At 36.7% G+C, this 17,500-nt stretch overlaps 1 protein-coding gene across 1 annotated transcript in view; it reads right to left on the reverse strand.

Moving 5' to 3' along the window:
* LOC135222609 (tachykinin-like peptides receptor 86C) overlaps positions 1–17,500 on the reverse strand; it is a 182,790-nt gene that overhangs the window by 15,098 nt on the left and 150,192 nt on the right. Inside the window, exons 6-7 of the mRNA XM_064260704.1 lie at positions 15,050–15,200; positions 8,009–8,205 (exon numbers count right to left, since the gene is read on the reverse strand). Coding sequence (XP_064116774.1) covers positions 8,009–8,205; positions 15,050–15,200 — 348 coding nt within the window. The remainder of the gene's footprint in view (positions 1–8,008; positions 8,206–15,049; positions 15,201–17,500) is intronic.

A 17,500-nucleotide genomic window follows, 5' to 3' on the forward strand; every position in this document is an offset into this window, starting at 1 on the left:
TATCTGGTTCTTAGGGCCTGATCTTGTGCCGCTGTTATCATTCCTTCAGTTTCCTTCTTTAGCTCTCCCCTCTGTAGCCATTGCCATGTGTCATCGCTGGCTAGTTCTTTAGTCTGTCTCATGTATTGTCCGTGCATTGGTTTGTTGTGCCAGTCCTCTGTTCTGTTTGTCTTTCTCCTGTCTCTGTATATTTCTGGGTCTTCGTCTACTTTTATTAGTCCTTCTTCCCATGCACTCTTTAGCCACTCGTCTTCACTGGTTTTCAGATATTGCCCCAGTGCTCTCGATGTTGATGCAGTCCTCTATACTTAGTAGTCCTCTCCCTCCTTCCTTTCGTGTTATGTATAGTCTGTCTGTATTTGCTCTTGGGTGTAGTGCTTTGTTTATTGTCATATGTTTCCTGGTTTTCTGATCTATGCTGTGGAGTTCCGCCTTCGTCCATTCCACTATTCCTGCGCTGTATCTGATTACTGGCACTACCCATGTGTTTATGGCTTTTATCATATTTCCGGCGTTGAGTTTTGACTTGAGTATCGCCTTGAGTCTCTGCATATATTTTTTCCTGATCGTGTCTTTCATCTCTTGGTGTTTTATATCCCCTCCTTCCATTATTCCCAGGTATTTGTATCCAGTCTCATCTATGTGTTTGATGTTGCTCCCATCTGGTAGCTTTATCCCTTCAGTTCTTGTTACTTTGCCCTTTTGTATGTTGACTAAGGCGCATTTTTCTATTCCAAACTCCATCCTGATGTCCCCAGATACAATCCTTACAGTCTGGATTAGGGTATCTATTTCCTTGATGCTCTTACCTTACAGCTTGATGTCGTCCATGAACATCAGATGGTTAATTCTGTTGCCTCTTTTCTTGAGTTGGTACCCGGCATCCATCTTCTGTAGTACTTTTGTCATGGGAATCATGGCTACTACGAAGAGTAGTGGGTACAGTGAGTCGCCCTGGAAGATCCCTCTCCTGATATTAACCTCTGCTAGTCTTATTCCAGAGCTTGTAAGTATTGTATTCCAGTTGCGCATTGTATTTTTGAGGAAGCTGATGGTGTTTTCCTCTGCCCCATATATTTTCAGGCATTCTATTAGCCATGTGTGTGGTATCATGTCGAAGGCTTTCTTATAGTCTATCCATGCCATGCTTTGATTGGTTTTCCTTCTCCTACTGTTCTTCATTACCATTTTGTCTATCAGGAGCTGGTCTTATGTGCCCCTACACTTCCTTCTGCAGCCTTTCTGTTGGTGGGGGATGGTGTTTGTCTCTTCTAGGTAGTTGTATAGCCTTTCACTGATGATACCTGTTAGTAACTTCCACATTATTGGTAGGCAGGCGATAGGCCTGTAGTTACTGGCTATATTTCCCTTACTCTTGTCTTTTTGTGCTAAGGATGTCCATCCTGTGGTCATCCATTTGGGTGCATGGTGATTTGAGATACAATGCTGGAGTTGTTCTGCTATTCGTGGGTGTAGGGCCTTGAAGTTTTTGAGCCAGTATCCATGGACTTCATCGGGACCTGGGGCTATCCAGTTTGGCATTTTCTTTAGTTGGTGCCTGACTGTGTCAGTCGTGATCTCTGTGAATCTTTGCTTTATTTTCCTTGTTTCTTCAGCCTAGACTTCCTGGAGCCATGTTGCATGTTCGTTGTGTGATACGGGATTGCTCCATATGTTTTCCCAGAGTCTCTTACTTGGTTCGACTTCAGGAATTTCTTGGTGGTTGTCTTCCCCTCTTAGTTGGCTGTATAGTCTTATTATTATCATTTTTTTTTTTTTTTTTTTTTTTTTTTTTTGCTCTATCACAGTCCTCCAATTCGACTGGGTGGTATTTATAGTGTGGGGTTCCGGGTTGCATCCTGCCTCCTTAGGAGTCCATCACTCTTCTTGCTATGTGTGCCGTTTCTAGGATGACACTCTTCTGCATGAGTCCTGGAGCTACTTCAGCCTCTAGTTTTTCTAGATTCCTTTTCAGGGATCTTGGGATCGTGATCGTGCCTAGTGCTCCTATGATTATGGGTACGATTTCCACTGGCATATCCCATATCCTTCTTATTTCTATTTTCAGATCTTGATACTTATCCATTTTTTCCCTCTCTTTCTCTTCAACTCTGGTGTCCCATGGTATTGCGACATCAATGAGTGATACTTTCTTCTTGACTTTGTCAATCAACGTCACGTTCTGGTCTGTTTGCACGTATCACCCTATCCGTTCTGATACCATAGTCCCAGAGGATCTTTGCCTGATCGTTTTCTATCACTCCCTCAGGTTGGTGCTCGTACCACTTATTACTGCAAGGTAGCTGATGTTTCTTGCACAGGCTCCAGTGGAGGGCTTGCCACTGAATCATGCCTCTTTTTGTACTGGTTCTGTGCAAGTGCCGGGCATTCACTTGCTATGTGGTTTATGGTTTCATTTTTCGTATTGCACTTCCTACATATGGGAGAGATGTTATTTCCGTCTATCGTACTTTGAACATATCTGGTTCTTAGGGCTGATCTTGTGCGCTGTTATCATTCCTTCAGTTTCCTTCTTTAGCTCTCCCCTCTGTGGCCATTGCCAATTGTCATCGCTGGCTAGTTCTTTAGTCAGTCTCATGTATTGTCCGTACATTGGTTTGTTGTGCCAGTTCTCTGTTCTTTCTGTCTTCTCCTGTCTCTGTATATTTCTGGGTCTTCGTCTACTTTTATTAGTCCTTCTTCCCATGCACTCTTTAGCCACTCGTCTTCACTGGTTTTTAGATATTGCCCCAGTGCTCTGTTTTCGATGTTAACGCAGTCCTCTATACTTAGTAGTCCTCTCCCTCCTTCCTTTCGTGTTATGTATAGTCTGTCCGTATTTGCTCTTGGGTGTAGTGCTTTGTGAATTGTCATATGTTTCCTGGTTTTCTGATATATGCTGCGGAAGTAAGTTCTGCCTTCGTCCATTCGACTATTCCTGCGCTGTATCTGATTACTGGCACTGCCCATGTGTTTATGGCTTTTATCATATTTCCGGCGTTGAGTTTTGACTTGAGTATCGCCTTGAGTCTCTGCATATATTCTTTCCTGATCGTGTCCTTCATCTCTTGGTGTTTTATATCCCCTCCTTCCATTATTCCCAGGTATTTGTATCCTGTCTCATCTATGTGTTTGATGTTGCTCCCATCTGGTAGCTTTATCATTATTATTATTATTATTATTATTATTATTATTATTATTATTATTATTATTATTATTATTATTATTTTTTTTATTTATTTTTTTTTTTTTTTTTGCTCCATCACAGTCCTCCAATTCGACTGGGTGGTATTTATAGTGTGGGGTTCCGGGTTGGCATCCTGCCTCCTTAGGAGTCCATCACTTTTCTTACTATGTGTGCCGTTTCTAGGATGACACTCTTCTGCATGAGTCCTGGAGCTACTTCAGCCTCTAGTTTTTTCTAGATTCCTTTTCAGGGATCTTGGGATCGTGCCTAGTGCTCCTATGATTATGGGTACGATTTCCACTGGCATATCCCATATCCTTCTTATTTCTATTTTCAGATCTTGATACTTATCCATTTTTTCCCTCTCTTTCTCTTCAACTCTGTGTCCCATGGTATTGCGACATCAATGAGTGATACTTTCTTCTTGACTTTGTCAATCAACGTCACGTCTGGTCTGTCTGCACGTATCACCCTATCCGTTCTGATACCATAGTCCCAGAGGATCTTTGCCTGATCGTTTTCTATCACTCCTTCAGGTTGGTGCTCGTACCACTTATTACTGCAAGGTAGCTGATGTTTCTTGCACAGGCTCCAGTGGAGGGCTTTTGCTACTGAATCATGCCTCTTTTTGTACTGGTTCTGTGCAAGTGCCGGGCATTCACTTGCTATGTGGTTTATGGTTTCATTTTTCGTATTGCACTTCCTACATATGGGAGAGATGTTATTTCCGTCTATCGTTCTTTGAACATACCTGGTTCTTAGGGCCTGATCTTGTGCCGCTGTTATCATTCCTTCAGTTTCCTTCTTTAGCTCTCCCCTCTGTAGCCAATTGCCAATTGTCATTGCTGGCTAGTTCTTTAGTCTGTCTCATGTATTGTCCGTGCATTGGTTTTTTGTGCCAGTCCTCTGTTCTGTCTGTCTTTCTCCTGTCTCTGTATATTTCTGGGTCTTCGTCTACTTTTATCAGTCCTTCTTCCCATGCACTCTTTAGCCACTCGTCTTCACTGGTTTTTAGATATTGCCCCAGTGCTCTGTTCTCGATGTTTATGCAGTCCTCTATACTTAGTAGTCCTCTCCCTCCTTCCTTTCGTGTTATGTATAGTCTGTCCGTATTTGCTCTTGGGTGGTTGAGTGCTTTGTGTATTGTCATATGTTTCCTGGTTTTCTGATCTATGCTGCGGAGTTCTGCCTCCGTCCATTCGACTATTCCTGCGCTGTATCTGATTACTGGCACTGCCCATGTGTTTATGGCTTTTATCATATTTCCGGCGTTGAGTTTTGACTTGAGTATCGCCTTGAGTCTCTCCATATATTCTTTCCTGATCCGATCTGTCTCTTGGTGTTTTATATCCCTCCTTCCATTATTCCCAGGTATTTGTATCCTGTCATCTATGTGTTTGATGTTGCTCCCATCTGGTAGCTTTATCCCTTCAGTTCTCGTTACTTTGCCTTTTTGTATGTTGACTAAGGCGCATTTTTCTATTCCAAACTCCATCCTGATGTCCCCAGATACAATCCTTACAGTCTGGATTAGGGTATCTATTTCCTTGATGCTCTTACCATACAGCTTGATGTCGTCCATGAACATCAGATGGTTAATTCTGTTGCCTCTTTTCTTGAGTTGGTACCCGGCATCCATCTTCTGTAGTACTTTTTGTCATGGAATCATGGCTACTACGAAGAGTAGTGGGGACAGTGAGTCGCCCTGGAAGATCCCTCTCCTGATATTAACCTCTGCTAGTCTTATTCCAGAGCTTGTAAGTTATTGTATTCCAGTTGCTCATTGTATTTTTGATGGAAGCTGGATGGTGTTTTCCTCCTGCCCCCATATTTTGTTTTCAGGCATTCTATTAGGCATGTGTGTGGTATCATGTCGAAGGCTTTCTTATAGTCTATCCATGCCATGCTTAGGTTGGTTTTCCTTTCTCCTACTGTTCTTCATTACCATTTTGTCTATCAGGAGCTGGTGTTTTGTGCCCCTACACATTCCTTCTGCAGCCTTTCTGTTGGTGGGGGATGGTGTTTGTCTCCTCTAGGTAGTTGTATAGCCTTTCACTGATGATACCTGTTAGTAACTTCCACATTATTGGTAGACAGGTGATAGGCCTGTAGTTACTGGCTATATTTCCCTTACTCTTGTCGTTTTGTACTAAGGATGTTCTTCCTGTGGTCATCCATTTGGGTGCTTGGTGATTTGAGATACAATGCTGGAGTTGTTCTGCTATTCGTGGGTGTAGGGCCTTGAAGTTTTGAGCCAGTATCCATGGACTTCAATCGGGACCTGGGGCTTTCCAGTTTGGCATTTTCTTTAGTTGCTGTCTGACTGTGTCTGTCGTGATCTCTGTGAATCTTTGTTTTATTCTCCCTGTTTCTTCTTCCTTGACTTCCTGGAGCCATGTTGCATGTTTGTTGTGTGATACCGGATTGCTCCATATGTTTTCCCAGAGTCTCTTACTTTGTTCGGCTTCAGGAATTTCTGGGTGGTGTCTTCCCCTCTAGTTGGCTGTATAGTCTTTTCTGGTTGGTTCCGAATAGTTTGTTCTGTTGGTATCCCTTATTCCTGTTCATGTACCGTTGGATCTTATGTGCTTTGGCCTTAAGCCTCTGTTTTACATCTTCTATTGTGTTGTTTAGTCCCCTCTCTTGTACTTTGTATTTCTCGTTGAGTTCCTCAATTGTTTTCTTGCTTCTTAGCCTTTTTTCTGCCATCTCTTTCAGTTTACTCAAGTTAGATCTCATCACCATGATTTGCTTTTCCAGGCGCCTTTTCCAAGGAGGTTGCTTTGCTGTTTTGGTTTCTGTTGGGTTGGTTGTGCTGGTGGTGTTGGTGTTCGAATCCCCATCAGTTCTGCTACTAATCTTGCTCCTGCATATGTCAAGTTATTTGTTTCTGTGATACTGGTGGTGTGTATTATGCCCATTATTTCATTGACCTCACTCGTTTTCTCCCTTAATTTCTTCTTGGTGTTGTAGGCTTTCATGGAGGGGTCTTTATTCTCTCTGTATCTGGCTCCATCCATTGTCTATCTTTTCTACCCATTCCGTCCTCTCTGTTACTTCGTCGGTGTTTCTTCGTGTGTCGTTGTTTGATACCTCATCCTCCCTGTCGTCTTCTGAGGCATCGTCTCTCAGTTCGTCTTCGTGTAACTCGTTGTCGTGTGACATTTCCCTTTCCAGTTCTTCCCTTATTATTATTATTATTATTTTTTTTTTATTAGTTATTATTATTATTATTATTATATTATTATTATTATTATTATTATTATTATTATTATTGTATGCTGGAAGTAAACCCTCTTTTATGTTTTATTAAAAGTAATTTCTGCCTCAGCTGCATTAATTTTATACAGGTTCTTCTCTATTTTTCTAATTATTGCTTTCTCATTGTTGCTTAAACTTAAACGTGAGCAACGCACCGAAGGTTGACATATCTCAGTTAGGTAGAACGATTGGATTTTATTGGTAAAAATTTCAGTTGGGGTAGTCAAATTTTCGGGCATATCCCGTAGAGTTTATTACAGATAGAATTGATGTTAAATTCTATTTCTTTTCTATTCTTTCTATTCCTTTCCGGACGTTATTATTATTATTATTATTATTTGGCTGGAAAGAGCAGACATATAAATACGTGACAGTGGAAGGGAACGGCCGTATGTATGTTAATAGACTTATATGAGTTAAAATATATGGAATAAGATACAGAAACTGAAAATAAGTTAATGTAGCCACCCTGCACTCAAAAGATAGCGCGCCCGTGAGAACAGGTGCCATGTTGTGTTTTTTACTATTTACTGACAGTTTACTTAGCGTAAATGTTTGCTGCTCGCACTCTTCGCTGACAGCTGGGGCACCAAAGCTGCTTCCAATAGCAAACGGTTATTGGGTTAAGAACACTCCCGGGTTAACAAAAATAACATTTACAAAATTCCTTGTAAGGAGTGCCCGTCAATCAAGCAAAGATTTAAATGTACGAATAAAGCAGTATATGTATTCAGTTAGAACAGCCCAGACTTCTAGTACACTATTTAGCCACTTTAATAAAAAAATCTCATTGTATAAATGAGGCGATAACTCTGTAATTAGTAGGTCTAACTATTATGTTTCAAGAAATTTACTGGAATCAGCCATTATACAAATCACTAATAAAAAGAAACTAAACCTTCCTCTGGGATTGTACCATTTGAACCCACATATTTATAAAATTTTTATGAAGGACTTTAAAATAAATAGATTAACTACTAATTAATTAGTCCCACATGTTTATATTTATTAATTTTTCTCATGCTCGCTATATTTGTATCTTATGTTTGTTTCTCACTCATTGTCTGAAATTCTTTGTAAAATCATGTTGTTACTAATACAAAATTGTTGTTTTTCGAATGAACTTGTCTTTGACCAGTGTTTGCCTGCTCTTAAATCCTTAATCTAACCTTCAGTATTTTGCTAATTCTGTACTGTCCATTTGTATATCCCCCTTTGTTCCTAAAACATAATGTATTGTTTTCTAACTAACTTACCTGTGACCACGTGTGGGTGGCTGCTTTTAAATCTTTGTTTCTCATTGTTCTGATAAGTCTTGCTTTTAGTAAAGAGTCCTTAAGACCAAACGATCATAGGCGGTTCTCGTTTTTCATTTTCCTCCGTGGCATTATATATATATATATATATATATATATATATATATATATATATATATATATATATATATAACTATATACTGTAATCTGTGTGTGTGTGTGTGTGTGTGTATGTGTGTGTTTGCTTACGTATGCATGCATATATGTAGTATATGTGTATGTATCCGCAAATTGTAGAACTAACCTGGCATTCATCCAGTAATAGATAACTGGATTAATCATGGCATTGGCCATGGCCAACCAGTAGAAGGCGAGGTAGATATGCTGAATGTGAGCTGTATCCAAAATCTGGGCGTTGTGATACGTGTAGAGGAAGAAGGCCTGTTGTGGCAGCCAGCACAACCCAAAGGCCGCCACGATCACGATGAACATCTTCACCACCTGTTGCAGTCACGAAAAAATGAGGGGGTCATTTTAGAGTGGTTAACCGTTTGACACAGTACTTGCGTTATTTCGCTGATAACTGCTGACATCAGCAAGTAATTAGGCTTTCAATGAACCACATACAAAGAAACACTCACCTAATAGATTATACACACACGTAGACATCAATTTGCATATGAAGAAAACGCACCAAATATTAAGTAAAAATAAACACACGCATATCATTCTCTCATTTTATCTATAGATCTGTCGTTGCTAAAGAGAGTAAAGACAATGTTGTTTCTGTCTAGAACTATATATATATATATATATATATATATATATATATATATATATAAAATATCTATATATATATATATATATATATAATATATATATCATTTTCATCACATCACCATGATTCGTATGCATGCATTAAGTTACATATGTCTTTTAACCCTTTTAAACGCCGACTGGACGTATTTTACGTCGACATTTTTTGTCTCTCGGGTGCCGACTGGACGTATTTTACGTCGACATACAAAAGTTTTTTTTTTTTGTTGTAAATTCGCGGAAAAATACTTTTAGGCCTACCAGTCGAAAACTCTTGATCACGCGCCTTGGGGGATGCTGGGAGTTCGCGGATCAAGGTGTTGTTTTTGTTTGTTTTACAATCGTTTACGCAGGCGCGCAAGCGCGAATTTCTTTCTTGCCGCACTAAAAAGTATCTGTGACACATCTCGGAAATTATTTCGTCACTTTGACATAATTTTTTTACCATTTTACATTAGCCGTTACATGGACTATTATATATGAAAATGTGCGCATTTTTATGTAGAATACAACAAAAAAATACTCATGATTGGTAGATTTTATCAGTTTTTGAGATATTTTTCAATATAAATAACGATAAGTGCCAAAATTTCAACCTTTGGTCACTTTGACTCTACCGAAATGGTCGAAAAACGCAATTTTAAGCTAAAACTCTTATATTTTAGTAATATTCAATCATTTAACTTAATTTTGCAACTAATTGGAAGTCTCTAGCACAATATTTCGATTTATGGTGAAATTTATGAAAAAAACCTTTTTCCTTACGTCCGCGCGGTAACTCCTTCCGAAAAATAATCATATATGCGATTGTGGTAATGTTTGCACCATTTTAAATTAGCCGTTACATAAAGTTTTATATATGAAAATGTGCGCAATTTCATGCACAATACAACTAAAAACAACCCATGGTTGTAGCTTTTATCAATTTTGAAATATTTTCATATAAAAATGATAAGTGACAAATTTTCAACCTTCGGTCAATTTTGACTCTACCGAAATGGTCGAAAAACGCAATTGTAAGATAAAAAGCTTATATTCTAGTAATATTCAAGCATTTACCTTCATTTTGCAACAAATTGGAAGTCTCTAGCACAATATTTCGATTTTATGGTGAATTTATGAAAAAAATAACATTTTCTTTACGTCCGCGTGGTAACTCTTCCGAAAAATCATACATGCGATTGTGGCAATGTTTGCACCATTTTAAATTAGCCGTTACATAACGTTTTATATATGAAAATGTGCGCAATTTCATGTATAATACAACAATAAATAGTTGAATGTTGTAGCTTTTCTCATTTTCGAAATATTTGCATATAAATCACGATAAATAGAAAAAAACCACGTTCGGTCAAATTTGACTCTACCGAAATGGTCGAAAAACGCAATTGTAAGATAAAACTCTTACAGTCTAGTAATATTCAGTCATTTATCTTCATCGTGAAACAGATTTGAAGTCTCTAGCACAATATTTAAATTTATGGTGAATTTTTAAAAAAAAACTTTCCTTCCCTCCGCGCGCGGATTCTCCGCCACAAATCTCCGAAATGCGTAAGTCCCATTCTCGGAATATTTGCTCCGTTTCATATTAGGCATTTCTTATAGAGGTTTTTTTATATATGGAAAATGTGCGCAATTTCAATGTAGAATAAAACGAAAAATATTTGAAAGTTGTAGCTTTTCTTATTTCCGAAATAATGGCATATAAAAAAAAATATAAAAAAAAAATTCGACATTCGGTCAACTTTAACTCGTCAGATATGGTCGAAAACTGCATTTGTAAGCTAATATTCTTACAGTATAGTAATATTCAATCATTTGTCTTCATTTTGAAAGAAATTGGAAGTCTCTAGGACAATATTTAGATTTATGGTGAATTTTTTGAAAAAAATATGTGTTTACGTCTGCGTGTTACGAATTCATGCATTATTTTGTGATAATATTTTCTCTGTGTTGCTTTTATTGTTTTACAATTTGTTATATACCAAAATGATTGTAATTTAGTGTACATTACAACGAAAAAGAAAAGTAACTTGTTACCTTCAACCGTTTTGCGCACAGCGCGATTTGAATACAATTATATATGAAATGAAATTTCGTTTTTTGCGCTATCATATATCGCATTATTTATATAGATGAATGATATTTTTTTCATTTCTGATGGTTGCATACTAAACTTCAGGCAATGAAAAAAAAAGGAGCCAAAACTGAACTCTTAATCTTCAAAACTAAGCGCGTTATGATTTTTTGAAAAAAATATTTTCTCCGCTCCCGCGCTCACTCTGAAACGTCTCCGGCACACGGGAGACATTTTTTTTTTTACCGCTTCGGCGTTTAAGGGTTAATATCCAATTCGCTCTAACACGAAATTAATATACTTTCATTATGTTAACTGAAAGGGATTCGAACCAGCGCACAGAGGAGAAATCAAGACTCCAGTAACGTTACCGACTCCGCCAAAAAGTCAGGTTGGCCGAATCGGTAACTTCACTGAAGTCCTGATTTCTCCTCGGCTCTTGTTCGAATCTACGAGAGGACAAAATTATTATAAAGAAAAAATTCCCCTTCGGTTAACATATGTGAAAATATATCAATTTCCTAGGTAGGTCGAGTTGGATATTAAAGGACTTTTGTAGCCTAATGCACACAAACACACACACACGCACACACACTCACACACACACACACACACACACACACACACATATATATATATATATATATATATATATATAATATATATATATATATATATATATATATATATATATATAAAGATAAAGGGGTATTAAAAATCTAATTTAACGTTGTAACCATATATTTCGAGCGCTTCCTTCTGTGCTCCTGATCACTGATAAAGTATGTACATAGGATGTCTTACAAGAGTATATACAAAAACCTATGTAGGTGTGGTAGTAAGTCTCTGTTAGTGACCCAGGAAGAGTGGAAATTAAACTATTCCCTGGTGATTTTTGGATTAACTCCTGTCTGGCGACTCGTCCGGTGGTCGGATGTTCTTGGACACCTGCTTGAGGAGCGGCCTAAGATTAGTTCGTCGATGTCATCCGATATCCAGTGTCCTCCTGACAGGTTCATATTGTTGGTTAGATCGATGATAGCAGATTCCAGCATTTTCCTTTTGTACGGACAGCTACTTCTGAAAATCGTATGACCTTTGTCCCTAATATGTTGGAAAATCCGAGTTCTCTGAATCATATAACACTGATCTTTTGTGTTCTGCTAATCTTTGCGAGATGGATCTACCAGTTTCCCCAACGTAAATCTAATTACAGTTGTTACACGGTATCTTGTAAACTCTGGCTTCTTCTCCTCTTTTATTTAGGTATACATTAATGAGCGAACTCCCGATGGATTTGGGATAATGGTAAATAAAACGATTATTAGACCTCAGGTGTTCTGTGATTTTTTGGATGTTTTCATCGTATGGAATTTTTATTTTATTGCTGAAGTCTATTTATCTATTTTGAATGGGTCCTCTATAGCCTTCTTGATAATGTATGGTGGGTAAAGCAGTTTACAAGATAAGGAGGGGCAATTTTAATGAGATTTACGTTGGGGAAACCAGTAGATCCATCTCGCAAAGATTAGCAGAGCACAAAAGATCAGTGCGATATGCATCAGAGAACGCAGGGATTTTCCTACATATTAGGGACAAAGGCCATACTATTAACTGGAGTGGGGAGGAACTGATTTTCAAAAGTAGCTGTCCGTACAAAAAGGAAAATGCTGGAGTCTGCTATCATCAATCAAACCAACAATATGAACCTGTCAGAAAAACACTTGGAATCGAATGACATCGACGAACTAATCCTTAGGCCGCTCCTCAAGCAGGTGTCCAAGAATATCCGACCGCCGGACGAGTCGCCAGACGGGAGTTAATGAGGCCAAAAATCACCAAGGAATAGTTTAATTTCCACCCTTCCTGGGTCACCAACAGAGACTTACTGCCACACCTACATATACTTTTGTATATATACTCTTGTAAGACATCCTATGTCCATATTTTACCAGTGATCAGGTTGCAACGTTAAAATAGTGTTTTATAGGCCTTTTATCTTCATATTATACTGTTGAAGTTACAGTAAAAAGACATTCATATATATATATATATTATATATATATATATATATATATATATATATATATATATATATATATAGTATTATATATAATATATATATGGTTCGCCGACTTTTGAGCCGCAAGGCAAATGAGCGCCGATAGTTGAGCGCCATGAAGAAATTTACAGTTTTAAGCTTTATTTGTTATGATACGTAAATAAAATTATATCTTAACAAAAACATGTAAAAAACAGAATTGTGATAGCTTAAACTTTTATTTATGACATATAAATACCATAGAATATCTCAAAACAGTTTATGAAACCAAACTTTTACTTCCGCAGACGCCATAAAGAAAGGGAAAAATAATGATAGTTTTAAGCTTTATTTGTTATAACATGTAAACAAAATTATATCTCAACAAAATCATGTTAAAAATGAAGATATTCTAGTCGGTCTCTTGAAGAACATTCACTAACAACATTTGATATAGCCTTATTGACCCTTACGTATTTACTTTGGTTTACACCTTCATGCTGCCCAGTATCTAATTGAATAACTTTATTTGATGCATAATTTTGCTTAAATCTTAAGATATCTATGAACTTTTAAATTGTAGGATGCATATGACCAATTGACATCTGCATTGCCCGATGGAAAGTGCAATGGAAGGCCATTGCACTTTCCATTTACTCATCGCCATGACTCTTTGCCATTCTTAAGTACTCTGTCTAGTCTGTAACAGTAGTGCCCTTCGGGCAACATATTTTCTTTGCCTTTGGACAAAGTCATTGTCTCCATTTCGTGGGTTCTGTGAACTGAAATAAAACAAAAATAGTTTTCCTTTAAGAAAGATTTGTTAAAATTTCATAGACGGGCTGATTTTAACAAATAAACATACTGATTCTGTAATAATTAAATAAAATATAATCACCGTTGTTTACTTTTTTCAAACAGATTGATATGAATCTATGGGTGCTCAAATGTCGGCGCTCAAATATTACTGCGCTCAATTGTCTTACGCTTAATTGTCGGCGCTCATTTGTCTTGCGCTCAAAAGTCGGCTCACGATATATATATATATATATATATATATTATTATATATATTATTGTATATATATATATATGTGTGTGTGTGTGTGTGTGTGTGTGTGTGTGTGTATTACTTCATTTACGATTTTGATTTATAACAAGTCTACGGTAACTCTTGTAATGTATGGCTCTATATTTATCAGTATCTTATTTATCCAAGAGTAATATTATCCCTTAGCAAATTCCTTTCATACTGCATCTAATCTGTAGTCTATAAATCACAATTCCCTATAGTTCATAATCAATCACAAACACCACACAAATCCGTGACAGAAATGCCGAAGAACAGAACAGGTTATTGTCCCTTGTTTAATTTCGCGTTTTGATCCCATTACGTAAACCCCATTCGACATTTGCGGATGAGGTTAAGGAGAAATAATTACCTCAGTTCCGCAATCATCGAAATCATATCGGCTCTTAACTCAAAATGGTTCATAATGGTGGCCCTCATTTTGTTATTCAAGGCTCCTATTCTGATTATTACTTCTGCGGCGGTTTGAATAATTGATCTATGACATTGTTTACTAAATACGATGTGATTGACGTCTTACAAGTAGAACCCATTTAATGAAATGAGAGGTTATGCACTGAGAACCTCTTGCAGCTAAAATTCTGGCGGGTAAGGTCTATTGCAAGATAATAAGAGTAATTACTCGCAACTTTCCTCTTCGATGTACCTTGCTCTGACGGCCTCATTAAGCTGAAATATCTCTTTCTTTAATTGGCATCTACGATATTTTTCTCTTTTGTAATATAAGGCAGCCGCCTTCCATTACTTCCTACATTTGCTCGGTAAATATAGTACTACCTAAAGCTGCTCCAGGATGTCAGTGCATTAAAAAATAAGGAGACTCCATAATGAAAATACCTGAGCAAATTGTTTTAAACAATCAGGTTCTCCGCCAGGTTTAGTTAGCGTCACCATTGCGCACACGGCATGAAATTATTTTTCGTTGATGGGCTGTATGTTGATTATATTGCCAAGCAACTGGAACGTTGATATATGGAGCATGAATAAGTTTCAGGCCCCAAAGTATTTTATTATACAGAAATAACTGAGTATCAGTGTGATACGTTCACGAGTAATCAATTAAGAAACCTAGGGTTACTTAAGGAAAAAAAACATAAATGTACTTTTTATGCTGTCTTTACTAAGTTCACATGTTATTACAGTGACTGTTCTATACCTACATTCCAAAACAGCAATAAAAAACAAGGAGAAGGTAAGAGAGCATTAATCTTTTTCTTTTACACATCGTCAGTACGACATGACTTGTTTTCGGTAATTGAAGACAGGAAATGTTAATTTATCGCTATATGAGGAAGCACCTTAGAGCAGCAAAGTCATACTCACACGACGCTTGGATCTGATGCTGTTGATCTGTCTCTCGGACATTTCTCCAATCGTTCTGCTTCCCCAGAGCTCGCGCCCTATCAGGAAGTAGCACGCCACCATCACCAGCATCGGCAATAGGTAAGTCGTGATGAAGAAAACGATATTGTAACTGAAATAAAAGAGGATCGAAAGTTGGTAAATATTTATGCGAAAAAGAAATACGGTCAAAACAATATTGTAACTAACTGAAAACAATTTCGAGGATTAAATAAATGTTTTGATAAGAGATTGCTTCGGTTTTCTGATGCTTTATGGTAATATTTTGACGAATATGGTAGTTGGTTAAATATGCATGGCTTCTTTTTGGAATAATATTTCTGAGAATCGTAACCAGAGCAATAGGGTAAGAGAATGGAGAGACATTAGAGTGTTTATTGGATGTTTGTACATAAGAAACATACAAAACATTATCGCAAGCAAAACAAATGGAAGACAAATTAATTTCCTATTCATAAGTAAAACAAGAAACAAATTAATACTATAACTGAGTCAAAAGGAATTCGAATTTACTGAGTAACTGAACAAAAAGATATTGTAAGTAACAGCAAACAAGTCGAGAATCCAGATCTTATTCCCAGGCATGAAACATATACAAGGCATGTGAATAAAAATAATTTTGAAAAAAAAACGTTACTAATTCATACACAATTTCATTCACACGTATTGTATTGTTACCACTGAGTTTGCGAGTATAAGAGTGGTGACTTTTATAGCAGTTTCATAGAAGCAATACGGAATTTCATGCGCTTTTTGCCAAAGGAAATTTTGAAGCCTAATCCAAAGGGGTACATATCTAGGATCAACCTCGAGATTAAGGTTAATCCTGAGACTGGACATATTTGAGCATACTGTCCAGCTATTTGCTTTTATTCGCAAGTGGCTTATTTTCAAGGTAACATATGCCATGTGTATGCATGCTTAAGTTAACGTATGTAGGCTATGTATAGAACATATACATATATATTATATATGTATATACACATATACCTACATACGCACACACACCCACCCACACACACACACACATACACACACAACACACACATATATATATATATATATATATATATATATATATAATATATATATATGTGTGTGTGTGTGTGTGTGTGTGTGTGTGTGTGTGTACGCGCGCGTATGTGTGTGTGTGTGTAATCCTCATTAAATTTTGGATTGAGCAATGTTCAGCAAGGTCCTAGAAGTAAGACGCTTAGATCTCCGTGTTTTGCTTTTGTGACCCATGCTCACGTCCCTTAATTTTCCATACACCGTTTAAAAAATCTGCCAAATCTACGAAATTGTCCCCCTTTTTATTGAAAAGTTTGAACGAGTTTAAGAAAACATGGCAGCAGTGGTAATCACTCTCGAGTCTGCCTTTTGTAGCCCGAGCATAGTTAAAAGGGCTTCTCTGCGGATGTATCTCTTGGTTAAAATACCACTTTTTCTGTAACTTTCTCATTCATTACCTACCTGAAGAGAGAGGCAGCACCCTTTGAATAGAGTATTTACTTTCCATATTTTGGCGTTTTTATGGGCTCTTTTTTATTATTATTATTATTATTATTATTATATCTATATATATATATATATATATATAGTATATATATATATATATATCTATATATATATATGTATATATATATATATATATATATATATGCATATAAGTCACATCATATTACCGTGATTCATATACATACATCGAGCTACAAATGTCCTTTAATATCTAATTCACTCTACCTCGGGATTAATATATTTTCATATATGCTTAAAACCGAAGGGGAATTTTATTATTAGGCTATAATAGAATTGGCGGTGCCTAGGCGCGAACCCAGGACACCATACAAATCCAGGAACGTCAGTGAAGCTTTTTACCCACTCTTGCGGTGGTGGAGTGGGTAGGTTTAAAAGCTTCACTGACGTTTCCCTGGATTTGTATGGTCTCCTGGGTTCGCGCCTGGGCGCAGCCAATTCTATTATTGCCTAATAAAATTCCCCTTCCGGTTAAGCATATAGAAAATATATTAATTCCGAGGTAGAGTGAATTAGATATTAAAGGACATTTGTAGCTCGATGTATATATATGCATATATATATATATATATATATATATATATATATATATATATATATATATATATATATATATATATATATATAAACTATCGATGAGTATTGATTTTTACATTTACTTTATAGGGTGAACTAATCCGTAATACGCTTATAGCTCTTGTAACACAAGGCATTATTAAAGGACATTTGTAGCTCGATGTATATATATATATATTTTATATATATATATATATAATAAATATATATAAATAATTTATATAATATATCATATATAGTATATATATATATATATATATATTATATATTAAGATTATATATATATACATAGATATATAT

Source organism: Macrobrachium nipponense, chromosome 8 (assembly GCF_015104395.2).
Source record: "Macrobrachium nipponense isolate FS-2020 chromosome 8, ASM1510439v2, whole genome shotgun sequence".
NCBI lineage: Eukaryota > Metazoa > Arthropoda > Malacostraca > Decapoda > Palaemonidae > Macrobrachium > Macrobrachium nipponense.